General features: G+C 52.0%; 1 protein-coding gene across 1 annotated transcript; it reads left to right on the top strand.

Moving 5' to 3' along the window:
• Nucleotides 1–365: 365 nt before the first annotated feature.
• DNAAF2 (dynein axonemal assembly factor 2) lies at nt 366–16,901 on the top strand. Its single transcript, XM_064716009.1, has 4 exons — nt 366–1,750; nt 2,003–2,843; nt 13,051–13,197; nt 15,240–16,901. Exons 1-4 carry the CDS (start codon nt 366–368, stop codon nt 15,660–15,662), a joined length of 2,796 nt encoding a protein of 931 aa, XP_064572079.1. The 3' UTR covers nt 15,663–16,901.
• The last annotated feature ends 521 nt before the right edge of the window (nt 16,902–17,422 follow it).

The following is a 17,422-nucleotide window of genomic DNA, read 5'->3' as shown; positions in this document are numbered from 1 at the left end:
CTCTGAGGGCAGCTGGGCCTGCTGAGGATTTAAAGCTGCTCTGTGAGGGGATGGCAGTGGAGCTCAGAGCTCCACATGGGAAGGGAACTACACTTTGCAGAAGGATGAGGAGATGAGGGTGGGAATGCAGCCCTGCTGATGCCAGGGCTGCTGGCTGGAAGCCGCTGAGGGGAGGGGAAAGGCGAGGCCGGGACGGGGAGGCCTCGGCCCTGAGGGAGGGCCCGCCATGCTGTTTGCCGTCTCCATAGCAACGGCCGCGCCAGCGCCGCCATCTTGTTTACCGTCACCACGGCAACGGCCGCCATCTTGATCGGCGTCCCCACAGCAGCGCTCCCGGCCAGGCCGAACCGAGCCGTGCCGGGGCCATGGCGAGCGCAGAGCGGCTGCACGACCTGAACCTCAGCGCCGAGGAGGCGGAGCGGCTCCGGCGCGCCTTCCGCGACGAGCAGTTCCGCGCTCTGTTCGCGGAGTTCGCGGCCGAGCTCACCGACCCCGAGCAGCGGCGGCTGTACGAGGAGGAGGTGGCGGCGCTGGAGCGGGAGCGCGGCGTGGAGGTGCGCTTCGTGCACCCGACACCGGGCTTCGTGCTGCGGACGAGCCAGGAGGGCTCCCGCCGCTGCTACATCAATGTCTGCAGCAACCCGCTGATGGGGGAGCCGCGGGCCCGCGCCGAGCGCGGCGGGCAGCGCTGGGAGCTGCCCTACAGCCTGGCCCCGGGCCGCGAGGAGCTGCGCCCCGCCGGCCGCCGCCGCCTCCTGTACGACGTGGTGTTCCACCCCGCGACGCTGCGCCTGGCCGCCCGCAGCGCCCGCTTCCGCCGCCTGCTCCGCGACACGGCGCTGGAGGCCGTGGAGAGCCAGTGCGGGGTGCGGCTGGACCGCAACAACGCCGCCATCCTGCGAGGGGTCTCCTACAAGGGCATCCCGCAGGCGCCCGTCATCCGCTCCCCGCTGCCCGGCGGCGCCCCGAAGCCGCCCGACGACGGCGAGTCCCCGCTGCCGCCCTTCCCCTTCCCGCCCGCCGCTCCCCCGCCGCCCGCCGCCAGAGCCTCCTCGCCCGCCGCGCCCCCGCCGCCCTCCGGCCCCACCACGCCGCGCTGGAGCATCCGCCACCGCTCCTACGTGGACCTGCAGGACTACCGGCACTGCCGCGACTCGGCGCCCAGCCCGGTGCCGCGGGAGCTGGTGGTGACGGTGGAGCTGCCGCTGCTGCGCTCTGCAGAGCAGGCGGAGCTGGAGATCCGCGGGCGGGAGCTGCGCCTGGACTCGCGCTGTCCCGCCTACCGCCTGCGCCTCCGCCTCCCCTACGACGTGGACGAGAGCGGCGGCCGGGCCGCCTTCAACCGGGCCCAGCGGCAGCTGCAGGTCACGCTGCCCGTGGTGCTGCCGCCCGGCCCGCGGGAACCGCCGGGCCCGGCCGGGGAGCGGCTGGAGGAGGCCGAGGCGGGGGCAGGGCCGGCAGAGGCGGGCGGCGGAGCGGCTCCTCCCCCGGAACTCGGGCCTGGCGGCGCGGCCCGGGGCACGTGTGGCGGCGGGGAGCCCGGTGATCCGCTCACCGAGCCCCCGGCTGACCCTGACCCACGTTGTGATCCTCCCGCTGGTCCGTCTGCCGAGCCCCTCGCTGAACCGCCCCTAGAACCACTCTGTGATTCCCTCACAGAACCCTCGGGTGAACCTCCCGTTGATCCAACCTCTGAACCCTTTGCTGACTCCCCTGCTGAACCCCCCTCTGAACCCTCCACTGATCCAACCTCTGAACCTGCTCCTGATCCAACCTCTGAACCCTCCACTGATCCAACCTCTGCACCCCCTGCTGAACCTGCTACTGATCCAACCTCTGAACCTGCCCCTGATCCAACCTCTGAACCTGCTCCTGATCCAACCTCTGAACCTGTTACTGATCCAACCTCTGAATCTGCCCCTGATCCAGCCTCTGAACCCGCCACTGATGCAACCTCTGAACCCGCCACTGATCCAACCTCTGAACCTGCTCCTGATCCAACCTCTGCACCCCCTGCTGAACCAGCTACTGATCCAACCTCTGAATCTGCCAGTGATCCAACCTCTGAACCTGCTCCTGATCCAACCTCTGAATCCGCCACTGATCCAACCTCTGAACCTGTTACTGAATCAGCTACTGATCCAACCTCTGAACCTGCCCCTGATCCAACCTCTGAAACCTCTGCTGAACCCGCCACTGATCCAATCTCTGAACCTCCTGCTGAATCTGCTCTGGATCCAACCTCTGAACCCGCCATTGATCCAACCTCTGAACCCCCCACTGAACCCGCCATTGATCCAGCCTCTGAACCCTTAGCTGACTCCCCTGCTGAACCCCCCGCTGAACCTCCCATTGATCCAACCTCTGCACCCCCCGCTGGTCCAAGCACTGACCCCCGCTCTGATCCCTTCACCGCCGCTGCTCCCCCCTCAGAATCCCGCACCGCGCCGCCGGCCCTGCCCTGCCCCGGTGCCGCTGTCCCCATGGCCATCCCCGCCGCAGCCCTGCAGGCCCCCGAGGGCCCCGCCGTTGACACGGCCACATGCCCTCCGTTCCGTGCCCGGCAGGACGAGGTGTCGGTCACGCTGCTGCTGCTGGTGCCCGGCATTGAGCCGCAGAGCCTCCGCGGGCATGTGGGCGCGCACCACTACAGCCTCCGCTTCCGCACCGAGCGCGCCGCCTTCGCCCTGTTCCTGCGCTTCCCTCGCTCCGCAGCGCTGCTGAGCCCCGAGAGCAGCGTCAGCGTCTCTGCCCACAACGCCGTGGTGGGGCTGGCCAAGGCCCCCGGCAGCACCGGGCTCTGGGACGGCTTCAGCTTCGGCCCCGAGCCCTCCGCCCTGCAGGTAACGCTGCTGGCACGCCTGGGTGTCACCTGTGTTTTAAATGAGATGCTTGAGTAGGCCAGTATTCAAGCAGCAATCAATTTATTAATAATTATGAGCAATAACCTCATAATATATATAATATATTTTATATATATATTTATAATTATTATAATAAGTATGAGCAATACAGCGCTGGCTACAGTGGGGGAAGTTTTCCCTCCGACTGCACCCCAATAGTTGAGGCTCACAGGTATTTATAGGGGTACTCATCAGCTTTCTCAGCAGTTTCTATTCCCAATTTTTACTCATCAGCAGTTTCTATTCCAAATTTTTACGTCACAATTCTATACACTGTTGTGATTTAGTTGTCTTCAGGATGTGCCTCCCGAAAGGAGTATCCCCATATGGTGAGGTCTGGCTTCCATAACAGAGGATTAACCCTTAAAAGCAACAGCCTGTTGCATATTCATACAGCTCATCCATGATGCATAAATTCCATTCAAACACAGGATTCTGTCTGGGCAGTGTCAGCTTCTTCCTCTGAATCCTGACAGTGCCTTCGAGGCAGGAAGAAGTTCATTTCTCCTGATAATGGAGCAATGAATTCTCTTTCTCTGAAAGATTCAGGTGTCCTGTGGCTGCTATCTCAGTGCAAGTCCTTTCTTTAAAGAAAGTATCCTACATAGCATCGTTTCTATTTTAACCTTATGTTAAAACCTAAAACTATATTTAACTCACTATTTAAGAGAGTTAACACAGCATCACTTTCTAACACCACACACATAATATTCATTTGAATAATTGCGAAAAGCCACATATAAAATCCGCATTTTTCCCGTACCTGACGCGAGGCCCAGCTCGGTATTTCCCCCCTGCCCGGTGCTGGCCGTGGCTGCCGTTTGAGTGCTGTTTGAGTGCTGTTTGCCAGCGCTGCCTCGGGGAGGTGCGAGGGGCAGCTCGGAGCCTCCTCCCTCAGTGCCGGACCCGATTTGTGCGGGCCTTGCACAAGGTCACACCGTGGAGCTGACACCGTCACCCTTGGAATTGGAATGACATTTCTGTCTAAGGGAAATTCTGGTGATGAATGAAAACGGTGCCTGTGTCCTCCATGTCCTTAGTGCTCACTTTTAATGCCCTGAAAACTGCTCGTGCAGCCTGTTCACACAAAGAAAGCTCTTTAGGATCCACCAGGCTTACACACACCGTCATGAAGTGTAGGGGAGTGTCCCAGTGTCTGTGTTTTGGGACAGAATTCCCATTTACAGCCACTGGAACCCCCAGCAGTTGAAGCAGAGCAGAGCAGCCAGCAGCAGCTGTGACCTGTCCTGCTTTGCTGGGGCAAATCTTCACCTGCTCTGTCTGAATGTGACTCTAATTTAGTATTTTCTATTTGATGGGTTGTTGGGCAGTGATGCTTCTGTGGTGGGACACTGCATCCAGTGTCCCCAAAGGGATGCCCACCTTGTGACACTGTTTGGCCAGAGCCACTCACAGGAGTTCTGTGCAGAGCCACGTTCCTCTGTGAGCTCAGACTTGCAGACAGTTTCTCATGAGCAGGGATTAAAGCTGCCCAGCTCTTGTGCAACCTTCCAGCCATGGGATTTGGAGTTTGGCTGGAGCTGAGAGCAATAAAATGCTCTGCAGTCTGGGTCACGTGCAGTGGGATTGCACGTCCAGGAAGCTGGCAGGCTTCAGGCACATCCACAGGGATGGACTTGGCTTGGGGCAGCTCCATTGCTCCATTTCTCCAACCAGAAATGACTCGTGCATGGTTTTGAGAGATATTTATCCAATTAGTGTTTGCGCAGCTGAAACCACGTGGAGTTTGCCATTTAGCAGCCCCGCACCTTTTACAGCAGCAATTCCTGTGAAGGAGGAGCTGATCATTTCGGGGAAGTCTCAAAGATGATGAATTTATGGAGAGCCACCCACGCTGAGCTGTTTGCTGAGCATTTCCTTTGCTCTCACCCGAGCAGGAGCCTGCAAGTCTGTGCAAGTGGGGCCACAGAACACTCAGTGCTGCTGTTCTCTGCTGGGATCTGGCACTGCCTGCTGCTGCCACGTCAAAAAAGCCACTGTGTAAACTCCTGCCTGCTCCCTGTGCAGGTCCTGAGGCTGCCCAGGGCGCTGAGGGAGTCCCCATCCCTGGGAATGCTCAGAGAACCTGGGGATGTGGCACTTGGGAACACGGGTCGGTGGTGAACACGGTGGAGGCTGCAAGTTTGGGGTATGGATTTGTTATTGCAATTGGAGGAACATTTTGTGATTGAAAGGTTTTAAAAGGCCACCCAGTAATGAGAGTTTTGGCTTTGTGAGTTACAAAAACCCTTTGAATGTGGTGATTTTATTACATATTGCAAAATGTTTTGGGTGGAGTAGGAGAAAGAGGTTGGGCATTACTCATCAGCTTCCTGGCCATTCATTCACAGCAGACTCCAGGAGATTCTCCTGGCCTCCAGTCCTGCTGGACACTGCAAATTGCAGCAGGAGAAATAAACTGAAGTCATTTGTCCTGTTTGCTTTTTTTCAAATCTCTGCTATTTCCCCAAAGTGCCTGAGAGCTGCTCAGAGTGAGGGGAGAAAAATGAATATTTAATTAGAGCCACTATTACTTGCTGCCTTCTGGCCATTAACCATTTGTTCCTGGTCGCTTTTCTGCTACTTGTGTTGATTCCCTCAATTTGTCTGATGCCACCTTGGGGCTTTTCCTGCCTGGAGTCTCGTTCTATAAATCAGAGCTGTTCTTGCACTGAGACCTGTAAGGAGCCACATCAGTCATGCAGAGAGCAGAGCAGGGCCTGGAGGGAGCTTGGGGCGAGGCCAGTGGGAATCTTATCCTGGAGCAGGAATCTCATCCTGGAGCAGGAATCTCATCCTGGAGCAGGAATCTCATCCTGGAGCAGAATCTCATCCTGCAGCAGGAATCTTATCCTGGAGCAGGAGTTTTATCCTGGAGCAGGAATTTTATTCTGCAGCAAGAATCTTATCCCAAAGCAGGAATCTTATCCAGGATCAGGAATCATCCTGGAGAAGGGATCTTATCCTGCAGCAAGTCTTTCATCCTGGAGCAGGAATCTTATCCTGGAGCAGGAATTTTATCCTGAATCCTGGAGCAGGAATCTTATCCTGGAGCAAGAATTTCATACTGGAGCAGGAATCTTATCCTGGAGCAGGAGTTTTATCCTGGAACAGAAATTTTATCCTGGAGCAGGAATTTATCCTGGAGCAGGAATCTTATCCTAGAGCAGGAATCATCCTGGAGCAGGAATTTTATCCTGGAGCAGAAATCTCATCCTGGAGCAGGAATCTCATCCTGGAGCAGGAATCTCATCCTGAAGCAGAAATCTCATCCTGGAGCAGGAATTTTATCCTGGAGCAGGAATCTTATGCTGGAGCAGGAATCATCCTGGAGCAGGAATTTTATCCTCCACCTCCCAATCAGCTTGTTGGCCATCTCCTCTCTCCAGAGGATGGTGCCTGGCAAAAGTGAATCAAGGAATGGTTTGGGTTGGGAGGGATCTTAAAGCTGAACCAGTTCCACGGGCAGGGACACCTTTCCCTACCCCAGGTTGCTCCAAGCCCCGTCCAATGTTTTTGACAGCTCTGGAATTCCTGCTCTGCTCCGTTCTGGGAGGCTGATGGAGCCTGGGGTTGCTGTGGTGTCCATGGAGCAGATTCCTCCCTGGGTTATTCAGAGGCTGCCCCTCCATGCCGTGGTGGCCGTTCAGTGCCTGCCCAAATCATTCCCATTAAATTCCAGTTCCTCCTTGGAGCTGGTCTGACCCATGTGCTGGTGGAAGAATGGCTTGGGCTCATCCATGCTTGAACAGAACTTCAGGAGCTGCTTTTCCTTCTGCAGTGCAGTCCCTGTGCTGGGAGAGGATCTCTCTGGAGCTCAGTTTCCACAGATGCTGAGCCCTTGGAATTCCCACCCAGCAAATGCCTGTGTCCAGGAAATCTCTGCAGTGCCCTGCTCCTCCCTGCACTTGCACTGTGAGCAGTGGAAATTCACTCCTTGGCCAAAAAGAATCTCCACTCTGCACTTGGACCTGATCATCTCAGAGATCTTTTCCATCCTCCTGGTTCTATGACTGGTTATGGTGACCAGGAATCCTGTAAAAATCAAGATTCCGTAACTTTGAGTGTTGTGAGCTTAGGGTCACACATATCAGGGGTTTAAAATTCACCTTTTGTCACCGTACCAGAGGCCACAGTGCTGATCCTGCTCCAGGCCCATTTTTTCCAGGGAATCATTTCCTAACCTGAGGAAGCTGCCTGATTTCCCCAGTGCCAAAATCTCTGCTTTTTGCCTCAAAATTCCAGCCATGGGCTGTGCTCTCCCCATTGCTCTTCACTGCAGTTCATCCTCCATAACCTTCCACACTTTGTGCTTAAATCCTGGGAATTCAGGCAGGGAAACTCTTGGGAAATCAGAGAATTCCCTTTCATTTCCAGACAACACAGCCTGGGGAGAAAATGACGAAGGAGAAGGGTTGGGAGTTAAATAACCATTAATACAATTTGTAAGCCTGCCAGGCAGGGATTCTGAGAACATGTCCTGGTTTCTGGTACTGCTGGAGCTGGGCAATTATGGAAATTGTGCCTTTGGAAAGCACTTGGAATGTCTGGGAATGTGTGGCCTGCTGGGGTTAAATGCTGGATTCCTAACAGAAATAAAAAGCAGTTTTCTGGAGCTGCTCAGACCTGGGGGCTCAGTCCTTGGAGATGTGAAACACAACTGGCGGGGAATGAATTCTGCAGTTTTGGGGTCGTGTCTGCTCATTTCCATGGGATTAGAAAGAGCCTGGTTCCTGCAGGAATTCCCACCGATCCCACCCTTCCTGCCCCGCTCAGGGGCCTGCAGTGGGGCTGTGCAGAGGATGTGTGCTCGTTGCTCTGGCCATTCCCCCTGGGTGCCCCGTGCTGGGCAGGGAACTGCAGCCAGCCCGTCCCTTTCCTAAAGCCCTGTCAGATCTTGTGGAGAATATTCAGATTTAACTCACACAAACCCCCCCGGGGCTCCAGAGAGCAGCAGGAGCAGAGGAAAACAGAGGAAATATTTCCTCTGCTTTCCTATGCATTGCTCTGGTTTTGTTTTTTTTTTTTGTTTTTTTTTTTTTTTTTACATTTAGAGGCTGAAAAAGATTATATTGAACATTCCTGAGGAGCTCATGGTTGGAGCTGGCCCTGAGCTAGGCTGTGTGTGAGGGATCCAAATGGGAATTGCTCAGACTTAGGGGAATTTTGTTTAACTTTTCTGGGAGTGCTGAGGCCTCCATGCAGGATGTTCTACATGGGTGTGATTTTTCTGCTTGGCACAGCCACCAGTGCCTTGGGAAGGAGACCCTTTGGAGGCTCCTGGTGCTTTTTCCTTCAGAAAGCAGCTGGTAAAAAAAATTTGGAGCTGTTGGAGCCAGTCCAGAGAGGCCACAGAGCTGCTCCAAGGGCTGGAGCCAGGCTGGGGGAGCTGGGAATGTTCCCTGGAGAGGAGAAGGCTCCAGGGAGAGCTCAGAGCCCCTGGCAGGGCCTGAAGGGGCTCCAGGAGAGCTGCAGAGGGACTGGGGACAAGGGATGGAGGGACAGGAGCCAGGGAATGGCTCCCAGTGCCAGAGGGCAGGGATGGATGGGAGATTGGGAATTGGGAATTCCTGGCTGGGCTGGAATTGCCAGAGCAGCTGTGGCTGCCCCTGGATCCCCAGGTTGGACATTGGAGCTTGGAGCACCCTGGGACAGTGGGAGGTGTCCCAGGGGGGCACTGGGTGGGTTTTAAGGTCCCTTCCCACCCAAACCATTCTGGGATTTTGGGATAAGTGCCCCTACAAGAGGCTGAGGCCTGGTAAGGTGATCTGGGCTGATCCAGCCTGGCCTTGGGCACTGCCAGGGATGCAGGGGCAGCCACGGCTGCTCTGGGCACCTGTGCCAGGGCCTGCCCACCCTCCCAGCCAGGAATTCCCAGTTCCCAATATCCCATCTACATTTCCCTACATCACTTTTGTGGAGCTGGAGGTGCCAAAGTTCTGTTGCCCTTGGTACTGGGACCATGTGGAAAAGGCCAAGGGCTGGAAGTGTCCCCAAGGCCTGGAAATGCCCCCATGGACTGGAAATGCCCCCATGGACTGGAAATGCCCCCATGGACTGTAATTCCCCCCAAGGGCTGGAAGTGCCCCCTTGGGCCATGCTGGGCTGTCCTTGTCCTCACTGAGCTCAGAGTTTGGGCTCTTGTGGATGAAAGTGTTCCTTGGTTGTGGAGTCAGCCAAGCATGAGGCCTTGAGGGCCGTGTTGGGACTGCCAGACGTGGATGTTTTAAACCTTTCCCACCTTTCATGGAGAAATCCATCCTGGAGAGCTGCTTTGCTCTCATTTCCAGGCTATTTGGAGTTATAATTTTCCATTTCCAAGCTCCTATAAAGACTTTTTGTAATAGTCAGGGGTTACTTCTAAGAAGATGCTGCTGCAAACTGGGGCTGTTGAATGTAATCCTCCAAGAGTTTATTTTTGGTTCAGTTAATTCTGTGCTCAGCATTTCGAGACTCTTGGCAAGTTTTTTGGGAGGTCAGAGAAGGACAAAGAAGGAGAACACAACAAACTTATTATTTCACATTTTTCAAGGTAATCCCTTTCCCAAGCTACATTAAGGACCATAATTAGTTTGCTTCTGCTATAAAACAAACTAATTTCTGAATAGTCTTTAATTGGTAGCTGCATTTTGGGAATACCATGACTACACAAAACAGTTATGTCAGGAAATGTTATTAACCTGCTGATGAAGCTCATCAGAGCATCTTTGCAGTCATGAGCACCTCAGAAAAGTTTTCATTTCAGTACCAAAACTTTGAGGTTCAAATTCTCAGCCCTCAGAGCTGGTTCGTGCTGGGAACCCACAAATGCAGAGCTCAGGAAATCCAGGTCCTTTCCCATATTGGCATCAGCTGTTGGGTTTGGATGAGAGAAGTTGTGGCTGCCCCATCCCTGGAAGTGCCCAAGGCCAGCTTGGATGGGTTTGGAGCAGCCTGGGACAGTGGAAGGGTTGGAACTGGATGGGATTTAATTCCCCTCCCAACCCAACCCATTCTGAGATTCCCTGATCTTCTCATTACAGGAACCACCAAAATAATTTAAGCCTGAAATCTGTCCTGCTTTTCAAGCTTGCAGGCTGTGTGGGAGGTGACTCTGGATGGAAAGTGTCTCCAGTGTGAGAAATGGAAGCAGAATGAGCCCATCTGAGAGCTGGGGGCAAGGGGAGCTCCCGGTGCTGGGAGACACAGGGACGGCTTTGAACGATGAATGTTCCAGAAACCAAAGCCATCCTGCTAAGGTTTATGTTAATTTGGTCTCAGTTTAGTCACAGGGAAGAATGAATGTGTTCCAAACAGCAGATGACAGCGTGTGCAGGGAAAAACAAATTAAATTCAAAGTTGCTAAGAGAGCATCATAAATACCAGAAAATAAACGGCTTCAATTGAAGAATTATTTTACAGGGTCATTGAAATCAGCTGCAGATGGTTGTCCTCTGTTTGCTCTGGCTTGGGAGGCAGAGCAGGCTTTAGAATAAATTCCTGGATCATTTTTTCCCAAGGTCTGTGCTCTGATAACATCTGCAGCAATAGAAATGCCTCGGTGAATGCAAAGTCTGAGTTCCAGTGCCTGGTGGAGCAGGCTAATGAGAATCACCTTGCTGACAACAAACACACCCCAGGGCCTGATTTATGGCAGCCGTGGGGTAGGGATGGGAAAAAATGGTAAATACTGCTGGGAATTCAGTGCTGGGCTGGGGGAAACTTGGAAAAATTGGATAAAATGGTAAATACTGCTGGGAATTCAGTGCTGGGCTGGGGGAAATTTGGTAAAATTGGATAAAATGGTAAATACTGCTGGGAATTCAGTGCTGGGCCGGGGGAAACTTGGTAAAATTGGATAAAATGGTAAATACTGCTGGGAATTCAGTGCTGGGCTGGGGGAAATTTGGTACAATTGGATAAAATGGTAAATACTGCTGGGAATTCAGTGCTGGGCTGGGGAAACTTGGTAAAATTGGATAAAATGGTAAATACTGCTGGGAATTCAGTGCTGGGCTGGGGAAACTTGGTACAATTGGTTTGTGCAGTGAGTCAGGATTAACAGAGCAGCAGCACAAGGGGTTCCTTTTTATCCTCATTTGAAGCACTGATTAATCACGGAATTATGAAATCATTATGGAATCACAGGGATCATCCAGGGCAGCTCCTGCCCTGCCCAGACCCCCAAAATCCCACCCTGGGCATCCCTGGCACTCCTGGAGCTCTGGGGCTGTGCCCATTCCCTGGGCAGTGCCAGCACCCTCTGGAATAGTGGAACCTCTCCTGATAATAGACCTCCCATTCAGTTTTTGTTTTCTAACTGTATTTTCGGTGAAGAAAACAAATTATTTTTCTTTAATCAGGAAGAAATTCTGCAGAAAGATTCAGGGCGTTTGTGGCCAAATTGCAAAGTCCTGATTGCTCTGAGGGGGAGAGGGTGTTCCTCACACAGCCACGGGTGCCAGGGGCAGATTCAGAGGGAAAAGAGATGATTTTCCTCATTTTATGGAGGAAAAGTAGGATGGGACTTGGTGCAGGCTGGTCTAGTGGAAGGCAATGAGAGCTCCTGAAATATCCCATGGCAGGGGTAGGAATGGGATGGATGAGCTGTGAGGCTCCCTCCAACCAAACCGTGCTGTGATTCCCTGACTTGCATTTTTCTGCTGGGAGAAAAATTTGATTTTTCCAGGGCAGAGCTGGGAATTCTCCTGCTGGGCTGCCCAGGGATGGAGTTCAGGAGCCTGTGGGATTCTGGTGCTGCCCAGATTTTGTGTTTGCAGCCTGTGCTGTGCTCTGTGCTCTGGCCCCTTCCCTGGAGCCAGCCTGGAGCTCTGGCACATCCCTCTCTGCAGGCAGCAGGGGATGCAGCACCAGGCAATGGGAGTTTTTAGGCTTTGCATGCAGAAATGCAGAGCAGGGATGTTCTGAGAGGCTTTTCAGGCAGGGCAGCTCTGCTGCTGCCTGTAATCTCTCCCCAAACCATCCCAGCATCCAGCGCTGGCTCCTTGCCTGGATTGTAATCTTGCTGGATAGAAAATGAATCCAGTGCTCTGCCTTGGAAAACCAACAGTTTGTGTGTTATGACTTTCCATATTGTGGTTTCTAATTTAACTAGTGGAAAAAATAGGACTCTGGCTGATTTTTCCAGTCCTGGTTTGTTTTTATTTTCAAGATAACAGTTAAATTTTGTACCTCAGACACAATGTGACATCTGGCTGTGCATAAGGCTCCATCCACAGGGGGCCAAAAATGTGCAGAATTGCCTTTTTGCCTCTTGGTCTGCAAGATGTCAGCGATAATTGAATTTAACTTTCATTGGACTGACAGGAAGGTTGAACTGGACCGAGAAATTTAAAAGTGTGACTTCATGTGGAAGGTTTGCAACTTGTCCCTGTTATTTCCAATTAAATAAGGAAGGTAATTCCCAGAACCTAAGCTGCTCGTGCAGGTCAGCCCATTTTATTTTGTCTGTCCTTCCCCTCACTCAGCCTGCACAGCCGATGTGTGAATAACACAGGGACAGGGAAGCTCTGCAGTTCCTATCCAACAGCCCCTGCAGGATATATTTGAGCACCTTTAATTACCTGTGACTGATTTCAATCTCTGAACCTGTAGCAACACGTTCGAGGTTGTTTGTGAAGAGCCTGGAAACACGCCCCAGGCTGTGTCTCTGCCTGCGGATCCCTCTCCTCCTTTATTTTGTTGGGTTTTTTCCACCTGGCCTGTGTGCAGGGAGATCAGAGCAGCCGGCTGTGAGATGGATCCAGATGTGATCCGGGAGTGGGGATCCTGCAGGGCCTCTCCGAGGAGGGCTGGGAGGGTTTGTGCTTCCTGCAGGCAGCAGGAGACAAACCCTGACCACGCACCTGAGCGGGAGGAACAGCCTGGGACAGAGCATTTCTCACAGAGAGCCACCCATCCAGAGACAGAAATAATATTTCCTTTATATTTGATACCATGCAGATTTGTGCTTTCAAGCAAAATTAGCAAAGCGCTGGTTTTAATTAATTTCACCTCATTCTTTGAATGTCTGGCGCAGAATTTCTCTGTCAAGACTTGAGTGTGCTGTGAAACTTGGGAATTGTTTGCAGGGAGTTTTTAGCCCCAAATACCCCTGAAATTTATCACAAAAGGAACATAACCTGCTGTTTTCTCTCTTTTTCTTTAGGAGAGATTGTTTGTCAGTGAGGAGAGCGTTGATGGATTTCTAGGCACTGCTTTGTGCCCTTCCCCTTGCTCCCAATCAGCCCTGGAAAGGCAGCCATTAATTGAAGTGCTGGATGTTACTGAGGACAGAATTCAAATCAGGGTGGAGGTAAGGACCCAGGAGCAGCACAGGCTGATTTATGTTCCTCTGCAAGATCCTATCAAATCCCACTGAGACAGCTTGGTTCCTGTTTTGTCCTGGGGCAGCAGGGAAAGCCCAGGCCTGGGGTTGTTTGCAAGTGTAAATGTCAGTTTTCAGAAGTAAAACTTGTGTTCGTGCCATTTCACGTCGCCAAAGGATTGAAACCTCCTCTGTTTCATTTGGAAGGTGCAGAACTGTGATCCAGACATTTAAAAAAGTGATTTTTCCTTGCAGGAATAGCTCACCCACTCAGCCTTGTACAGGTAGAGAAATCCTGGAGGGTTTTGTCTGGGAAGAATCCTGCCTCATCTTTATTCAGTCCATGTGTTGGAATACTTGGTGGGTTCCTGTTGTGTAGATAATTAAACATGAGGCTATTAATCTTAAACACTGGTCTCAAATTCAATCCTTGTAGTCTGAGGCCTCATTCGGGCTCTCCCTCCTCTGCCTGGAACAGGGATTAAATTGTCCTCCCTTGGCAAAATGGATGGGCAGATAAGAAATTCAAACGTTCATTTCGTGAGGAGGAAAATGTGAGGAGGCAAACCCCCCACGTTCCCTGGGATTTCTGGGTAGGCACTGCATCCAAAATTCAGATGAAACTCTTCCTAAAGGGAGGATGAAAAGCAGGAAGAAGCAGGGCCCTGGGCTGGGTTAATGTGTAACTGGGCTGTTGGGAGGCAAGTTCAGAGGAAGCTCCTGACCTCTGGAACTGGGCTGGAGCCTGAGCAGCTTCCCAAAGACACTGATCCAGCTCAGCTTCCACAGCTGCTCTGGGCTGGACACAAAACATGGAATTCTAAATGCTGGAGAGCAGATGAGTCCCTTTGGGACCCCTTAAATCATCCCAGTCCTGCTCCTGTGTGGGGCCAGGAGTGGAGTTTGTGGGAAATGGAGTAAAGGTAAGGAGGCTTTTAGAAAGTTGTGAAAGCAGGTTTTAAAAATAGAAAGAGGAGAAATTTAGAGTTAGTTTTAAAGTTTGAGAGTAGAAAAGTTACAATAGTGTAGTAAGTAAGGATATGAAGTAATAGTTTGAGTTTTAGATTTGGTTAAGGTAGATTTTAAGATTGTAGAAAAATATGTTTAGTATGTTACTGGCTAGAAAGTTTTTAAAATGTTCTGTAACAGAAAAATCTTTAACTACTACTACTACTATTACTAACAAGACGTAAACTCATTGTAAACAATTATCTCAGCCATATCATAAGACTGAAATGAAATAAAATAAATGAAATAAAATGAAAATAAAATAAAAATAAAATAAATACACAATAGAACTCAAAAACCACATCCCAGCAGTCCCATCCCAACACAGAGCTGCTGATTCCTGAGGGTCCCTTGAGCTCATGATCCCGTTCCTGTGGGAGAACTGTCCAGTTTGGAAAGGACTCCCTGGTGTTTCCCAAATTTCCTGTGGTTTGGGGGTGTGAGAAAGGGACTCAGTCTCTGGATCCATGAACCAGCTGCTCTTGGATGGATCCCTGTCCTGACTCTCCACTGACAGGACCTGTGAATTCCCAGCAGTTTTTTGCCAAAACTCCCAGGAATGGGGAAATGGTTGGACAGCACCTTTCCCAGTTCCTCCTCTCCCGAGGCAAACTGCAATTCCCAAATTAGCCCCCAGGCCAGGAATTTCCCTCATTGCAAACTCCAACCTTGCAGCAAGAGTTGAGATCCCCTGGCTGATTTGTGGCCGCTGGGATTTGGGGATTTGGGATTTGGGATCAGGCTGGGTGTGGGGAGTGGAAAGCAGGAAACGCTGGGGAACAGAACAACTCCCTGCCCCTCATTCCCACACAGAGCAGGAAAACCTCAGCACTCGCTCACTGGGCTTCTGGAAGGAGAATCATGGAATCTCAGCCCGATTTGGAACCTTAAGCATCATCTGCTTCCAAAGGGACACTTCCCATTGTCCCAGTGGAGCTGAGCTCTTGGAGAAACAAATCTGTCCTGTCTTTGTGTGCACAGTTTGTTCCAGCTATGAAATAATTCATTTATTTCCTTGACAGCCACAGGAACGTGATGGACAAGGAACTCTTGGCAGCTCGGAGGGAGCCCTGGCCGGACAGAGCGAGAGCAAGTGCCCCGAAACAAAGGCAGAGACAAAGTGTCCTGCAGCCGGGGGAGGTGCTGCGGGCCCGGGAACAATGGGAGCGGCAGCCGGCTGTGCTTCACCCCATTGTTGGCAGGCTCAGCCTCCTGCCTCCAGCTCGGCCCTTCCCGGCGGGTCTGCGGGAGCCCAGCCCGATGCAGAAAGTGCTGCTGCAGCAGGAGGAGCAGGGGCAGGAGGGCGGCAGGGGGACGGGGACGGGGCTGGGGGCCCCATCCTGAGGGAGGTGAACCCCCAGGACGGCAGCGAGCGCGTCCTGCGCGATCATCACACGCACTGCCCCCTGCGCTTCCACAGCTCCCTGCTCTATGAGCTGGACTGATTTATTTGTTTTATCATTGAATTCTCTTGTTTGCTGCTTGTTCTGACTCCCACGGGGCTGGGGCTGGGGCAGGGGGCCCCATCCCGAGGGAGGTGAGCCCTGAGAAGGGCAGCGAGCGCGTCCTGCGCGATCAGCACACGCTGCCCCCTGCGCTTCCACAGCTCCCTGCTCTGTCAGCTGGACTGATTTCATTGTTTTAGAGCTTCCTTCCTTTTTTGGTGCTTGTTCTGACTCCCATGGGGATGGGCAGGGAGCAGGATCCCCCATCCTGAGAGAGGTGAAGCCCCAGGACGGCAGCGAGCGCATCCTGCTTGACAAATCATTTTTGTCACCGCCTTGTGCACTTCCACAGCTCCCTGCTTTATCAGCTGGATTGATTTCATTGTTTTAGCATTTCCTTCTCTTGTTTGATGCTTGTTCTGACTCCCATGGGGACGGGGATTGGGCAGGGTCCCCCATCCTGCAGGTGAACCCCCAGAATGGCAGCGAGCGCATCCTCCATGATCACCACACGCTGCTCCCTGCTCTGTCAGCTGGATTGATTTCATTGTTTTAGCATTTCCTTCTCCTGTTTGATGCTTGTTCTGACTCCCATGTACTGGTGGGTGACACGGAGGCCGTGGGTTCCCACTGAAACTGTTGCAACACCAAAACTTCCCATTGTTAACAGTTTATCAATTCCCCAATTTGTTGCAATAATTTTACTTGTAAGAAAAGTTGCAGTTGGAGGTGAGCTCCTGGAAAAAAAAATGTATCTTTATTGTTTACATAAATTTTTTATTCTCTTGGCACGTTTCACGGATTATTTGTATATATCCTCAGCCTAATGGCTCCCTCGGGAATTGAGCAGTAGTCATCATTTTCCAAACCTTTCATTTTGTGATAACTGCAGGATTAGACTCACAGTGATTCTTAGCAATCAAATGAAATTTCTAATTACCCGGAGAAGTTCTAATTAGTCTCCTAGAAATAATCAACATTTATACCCTGTATTCCATCCTAGTGCTGTGCCTCAGATCTGCAGCACCCAGATATCCCCCAGCTGAACAAATTCCATTGCACAAGAACATCCTCTGGGTGCATGTCTGCTCTGAAGTATTTACAACTGCTGAAATGGATTCTCTTTAGCCAGATTAGATTTGTTTTTCTTGGTTTCCCTCGAGTGTCAGCGTTTCTCACCTCCCTAAAGCAGAATAACCAGGAGAACACATCTAATAATAAACTTCCTGTTCCCCTTTCTCTCTGCTGCTGAACCAACTTCTGCTTTTGTTTGAGAGGTGCTTTAGAGGAGAGTTAATTTTGCCTCTGTCACATTTCAGCGTGGCCGTGTGGTTTCAGAGTGTTCAGATACGTGTCCTGCCCTGCCTGCCCTGCTGGGCTCAGCACCAGCACAGCTCCAGCGCCAGCCTGGCCCAGCGGAACAGAACACGGAGCAGTTACCTCGCACAACTGCGCTTAAATAACCCCTGGACAAAGAAAAAACCAGCATTTTCCTTCTCTGACATATTTCTGTGCTCCACAAAAGCTGCTGAGGTGCTTCTGCCACAGCTGAGTTCACAGGAGTGGCGCTGGAGCTGCTGGAGCGTTCACAGATGGCTCGGTGGCCCCAGCTCAGCCCCTTCCCACCACACTGCAGCACTTTTCATTTTTCACACAGATCATTTGAAACAACTTTTTTTAAAAAAAATCCAAACAAAAGAGGTGTTGTCCACCAATTTGCTACTCTTTTCTGCCTCAATTAATGAGTATCATTAAAAACT

Source organism: Zonotrichia leucophrys, chromosome 5 (genome assembly GCF_028769735.1).
Source record: "Zonotrichia leucophrys gambelii isolate GWCS_2022_RI chromosome 5, RI_Zleu_2.0, whole genome shotgun sequence".
Lineage (NCBI taxonomy): Eukaryota > Metazoa > Chordata > Aves > Passeriformes > Passerellidae > Zonotrichia > Zonotrichia leucophrys.
This window is presented reverse-complemented; position numbering and strand designations above follow the sequence as displayed.